Source organism: Trichosurus vulpecula, chromosome 3, assembly GCF_011100635.1.
Source record: "Trichosurus vulpecula isolate mTriVul1 chromosome 3, mTriVul1.pri, whole genome shotgun sequence".
NCBI classification, from domain to species: domain Eukaryota; kingdom Metazoa; phylum Chordata; class Mammalia; order Diprotodontia; family Phalangeridae; genus Trichosurus; species Trichosurus vulpecula.
Genome location: NC_050575.1, coordinates 405,682,466 through 405,687,553, shown reverse-complemented (window position 1 = coordinate 405,687,553; position 5,088 = coordinate 405,682,466). Strand labels below are relative to the sequence as shown.

Genomic DNA, 5,088 nt, shown 5'->3' with positions numbered 1-5,088 from the left:
AGTAAAACACAAGCTTCTGGGAGTGAGCTCTGGCTTCAAATTCAGCACCTTGTTTTATGCAAAGTGCTGTAGGTGAGAAATGACAAGACGAACCTGAGAAATCCCTGGATATCCACCCCAGCTCAGTGTTTTACAGGCTGCATGAATTTGGCAAACCTTGGCTTCCTCATCTGTAAATCTAGGGCAAATATACGTTGATCACCTACAGGATATTTGCAAAAATCAAATGAGCTCATGCATGAGAAGACACCATGTAATAAAAAAGTGCCACATTGGTAATATTTCTTTTTGTTTCCAAAAAGCGAAAGGACCTCACTAACTCCCCATCCTTATGCCTATGGGCCCACCCCTCCCCTCCCAGCCACAAACATTCTGGATAGTGGGACAGCTCACCCCCTCCCTTTGCCCCCTCCCCCAGCTCCTGTGCCAAGTGACCATTCCCTCCAGAGTACCCGCACTATGCCTATCTTATCCTTTTTTTGTTGACCTTGGTCCCAAGGAGTTAATGTTTGAGCAGAATCATAAAAGTTGCAATCAATAACCTCTGACCAGCATTTGAGAGGAAGGAGCCCCCTATAAAGCCAGCCCCTCAGGGCCAGGTCAGTCACCTTCTCCCAGCCAGTGTTTTCAGACAACATCCCTCCATCATGAACTTTTCAGGAAAGTACCAGCTCCAGTCCCAAGAGAATTATGAAGCCTTCATGAAGGCTGCTGGTAAGTGCTTAAGAAAACAGCCTTTGGGCGTCAAAAGTTGGGATCAAGGGGCAGGAGCATTAGATTGGCTATTGTCAGAAAGGGATGAATTTAAACTAAGGGAACCTGCATAAGTGAAATAATTCAACTAGGGAGGCTCTGGGCAGGCATTTGGGATCCTGGCTTGGGTGTCAGGGTGAAGAATCACACAATGCACAGTTAGATCTGGATTCAAGCCCTGGCTCTGCTTCTAATTCTTTCAGTGACATGGATTGTATCGCCTCTTTGCTCTGAACCCTGGGTTCCTCATCTGGGAAATGGGGATAATAATAGCCCCTCCCTCCCAGGGCTGTCGCAAGGCTCAACTGAGATCACTTGGCACTTGAATGCCTTCTAGCTCTAAGTCTCTGTTGTATGAACCAGGTGTACCTGATGACGTCATACAGAAGAGAAAGAATGTTAAGGGAGTTGTTGAAATTGTGCAAAATGGAAAACACTTCAAGGTCACCATGACTGCTGATACCAATGTCCGGGTCTTTGAATTCACCCTGGGGGAGGAGAGTGAAATGGAAACTCCTACTGGAGAGAAGGTCAAGGTAAGAATAGAACTTAATTGAGTTTTGGGACATGTTATTAACTAAGGTGCCACCTGTTAGCCTCTGGGCTAAGGCCTGGAGAAGATGCAAACATTAGCTACGATGTGGTCCCTAACCCACTGGAGCTTACCATCTTCCAGGAAGAGAAGACACAAAATATCTCTGTTAGTCACTATGTTGCAACATGGGTAGATTAGATGAGAAGCAGTCTGGTAGAAAGGGGGCTGGAGGACCAGTCGTGAAGTAGTGCCTCTAATCCACCCCCGTCAGCCGTATTCAGTGACTGACTTGATTCCTTCCTAACCCAGCCCCCTCCTACCTTTTCAGTCTTCTCACACCTTACTCCCTGACACATACTCCTCTGTCCAGTGGCCCTGGCTTCCTGCCTGTTCCTCAAACTAAACCCTCCATCTCTCAGCTCTGGCATTCTCTCCGGCTGGCCCCCATGCCTGGAATGCTCTCATTCCTCCAGTCAGACTGCTGACCCCACTGGTTTCCTTCAAATCCCAACTAGAATCTCCCCTCACTCTTCTACAAGATACCTTCCCCAACCCTTTAGTTCTAGGGCCTTCCCTCTGTTACTTATTTCCGAGTTATCCTGCCTAGGACTTGTTTGTACATATTTGTTTGCTTATTGTTTTCCCCATTAGACTGTAAGCTCCTTGAGGGCAGGAACTGTCTTCAGTACTCAGCACAATGTGACTCATTCTGGGCATTTAATAACTATTAATTGACTGACTCACAGACATTGAAAGGAAGGGAAGAGAGAAGGGGAGGGGGGGGGAAGAAAGGAAAGGGCTAAGAGAACTGGAAAACAATTCAGCCAGTGTGGTACAGAAGCAAGGAGCTCTTCAGGGAATCTGGATTGAGCACTTACTCCAGGGGTGTGCCAGAGTCAGTTCAAACAGGAAGGAGAGCCGATTGTTAAACTTTAAGTGTGAGCATTTACCCCTCAGAAAATAGCAAACACTACAAGTTAAGGACTGATTTATTGTTTTATCGATTGCCTAGTTTAAAGTGATGGAGAAAATGTTAACAATGCAGATTATACTCAAATATGAATAATACAAATTATAATGAAAATTTGTCTGCATATTTTTTCCTACTGGAAAACCAGTTGTTAAACATCTACCAGTGCATCTGGCTCACTCTCACCCCTTCCTATACCCCTAGTTCCTGGGGCTTCCCAGAGCTAACTCTTCTGTCTCTCTACAGGCTGTAATGCAGATGGAAGGTGACAACAAGCTGGTGACAACTCTCAAAGGAGTTAAGTCAGTCACTGAACTCAATGGAGATACACTCACCAATGTAAGTGACTGGGTATTTCTCTTTTGCCTTGGGTGTAGGGAATGGATACAAAAAGCATTTAGTGAACACCTACTAAGCATCAAGCACTGGGGCTACAAATAGAACAAGAGAGACAGTGCCTTCATGGAGAGAGAGGGGAGGAAGGCAAGACAGATTAAGAAATGGAGGACTGTAGGGAGGAGGGAGGGAAGAGAGGATGGGGGAAAGAAAGCAGGGAGGAGAGAGGAAAGAAGGGAGCAGGAAAAGAAAGGTGAAGAGATGGAAGACAGGGTAGAAGGAGAGAAGAAGGGATGAAGGAAAGACAAGTGAGGGGATGGAGGACAGTAGAGAAAAGAAATGAAAGGGGGGAGAAAGGAAAGACATGGAGGATAGCAGGGAGGGGGAAGGAAGAGTGGAGGAGTTACTGTCTAACACCCTGGGTAAAGCAGAGCATGTAACATTTATTGCAGACTCCAAGTGAGTTAGGTGGGTGACCCCTGAGGCTCCTTTCAGTCAAACATCCATGATCCTACCATCCCTCCCCACTACCCCCAGTCACCTAATCCTGTATCCCATTCCAGCTAATTCCTCTTCAGGCATTAAACATTTTTCTGGGGGCATCTCTGTCATCCTTATTCTGTGAACCTTACTGCAAATATTTATATTTTTAATGGGGCCCTAGAAGACCCCAAAGCCAATCCTCCCCAAGGTTCCCTCAGGGAGCAAGGACAGTCCATATAAAAACCCAGAAAGATTGCCAAACCCATCTCTAATCTATCTAAAATACTGCGGTCATTGACTCTTATGACATGCTGATATACTGGAAGACATTCCAGGAAAGATTAACACTGGATTTCTTCTTGGCTTTCAGACCATGACCTTGGGTGATATTGTCCTCAAGAGAATCAGTAAGAGAATTTAGATGTTATTTTTACTGTGTAAAATGGATACAATGAAATGTGGCTTATTGAAATAAATCTATCTTTGAATGACTCTACAAGCATATTTTTATACAAGGATTTATTGAGGCCTTTTGTTCTTATATCACAACTTCTGGATTCACTGTGCCCACCCACCTCCTACTCAATGAGCCCCACCTTGTAACAAAGAAAAGCAATCAAGCAAAACCAACCAATATAGTGACTCCATTTGCTAATATATGCACAGTTCTGCACCCATAGTTATCTACCTCTCCAAGGAATGGAGGGAGCCAAAAGAAGTAAATACTTTAAAGATCTTTGCAATTTACCATTAACCTAGAAAGAAATGGTGCCTACTTTGGGATTGATGGAATAAGTTGTTACCTATGATTTTAGGGGTGGCTTGTGGCTTATGGCCCCACATTCCTCACCCCCCTACCAGCCCCATCATTTACATTTGCCTAACACTGTACCTGAAATGCCTAAGTGAGAATCGTACCTTTAGATCAAAGTGTTTTGAATCCAAAGTGTGGTTAAAGTGTGTGTGGGTGTGGGTGTGGGTGTGTGTTAAATGAGAGGGGCATTTTTCAAACCAGCTACAAAGTGTACGATCTTGAAAACACCAGCTAAAGGGTCCATTCTTCTAGTAAACAATGAGGAAGATTTGGGTTATGAAGTTCAGATTTGAGAAGGAAAGCCTAATTGAAGAGCAGTGCCTTAACTACAGGAGGGCAAATGGACTTGGCTGTGTCCCAGGATTCAAAAGGATGCCATGCAGTTCGCTCTGGTAGTCCTTTGGCTGCATGAGAAGAACAGTCCTGTAACCGGAGTTAGAGAATCACAGAATTTCAGGGTTGGAAGGATCATCAGTGGCCATCTAGTCCAAACCATAGCTGAAAAAGAATTCTCTCTACTTCATACTTGATAAATGATCATCTATACTTTTCATGAAGACCTCCAATGAGAAAGAACCTGGTACCTCCCAAAGAAACTGTTTCTCTTTGTGGCAGCTGATGGTGTAATGGATAGGGTACTGGGCCTAGAGTTAAGAAGACCTAAGCTCAAACCTTGCCTCAGATACTTCCTAGATGTGTGACCCTGGCAAGGCACTTAACCTCCGTCTGCCTCAGTTTCCTTATCTACAAAATGAATTTGATAATAATAGCACCTTTCTCCCAGAATTGTTGTATGGATCCGATGAGATAATATTTAGAAAGTTAGCAAGTGTCTAGCACCATATAAATGTTTACTCCTTTCCACTTTTTGGATTGCAGGACCAGGAATTTTTTTTCTCATATCAGGAATAAACAAGAATAATCAGTTAAATTAGGAAGCTGTGTTATGGTTGGCTTAGATAAACTCCTTCTCTGTTCTCACTCTCATCCCCCCCATGGTATGAGGTAGCTTCCTGAGAGACATCACCACAACAGTAATAATAATAATGACTCAAATTTATATTACACTTTGAGGTTTCAAAAACTGTCCCAGCAGGTAGGTGCTATTATAATTCCCATCTTACAGATGGGGAAACTGAGACCCTGAAAGGTTAAGTGAATTGCCTAGGGACATACAAGCAGTGTCTGAAGCTACAT

The 5,088-nt window shown here is 44.0% G+C and overlaps 1 protein-coding gene across 1 annotated transcript; it reads left to right on the top strand.

Annotated features, from left to right (window-relative positions):
- The first annotated feature begins 647 nt into the window (after positions 1–647).
- On the top strand, positions 648–3,498 carry LOC118844537 (fatty acid-binding protein, liver-like). The gene is made up of 4 exons (XM_036752446.1): positions 648–714; positions 1,117–1,289; positions 2,505–2,597; positions 3,448–3,498. Exons 1-4 carry the CDS (start codon positions 648–650, stop codon positions 3,496–3,498), a joined length of 384 nt encoding a protein of 127 aa, XP_036608341.1.
- Positions 3,499–5,088: the final 1,590 nt, after the last annotated feature.

Bases quoted from the DNA above. Each gene is read 5' to 3' on its own strand.
- LOC118844537 (XM_036752446.1), top strand. From the start codon at position 648: ATGAACTTTTCAGGAAAGTACCAGCTCCAGTCCCAAGAGAATTATGAA. The intron at 715-1,116 runs GTAAGTGCTTAA...TGTATGAACCAG, and splicing joins AGCCTTCATGAAGGCTGCTG to GTGTACCTGATGACGTCATA. The intron at 2,598-3,447 runs GTAAGTGACTGG...CTTGGCTTTCAG, and splicing joins ATGGAGATACACTCACCAAT to ACCATGACCTTGGGTGATAT.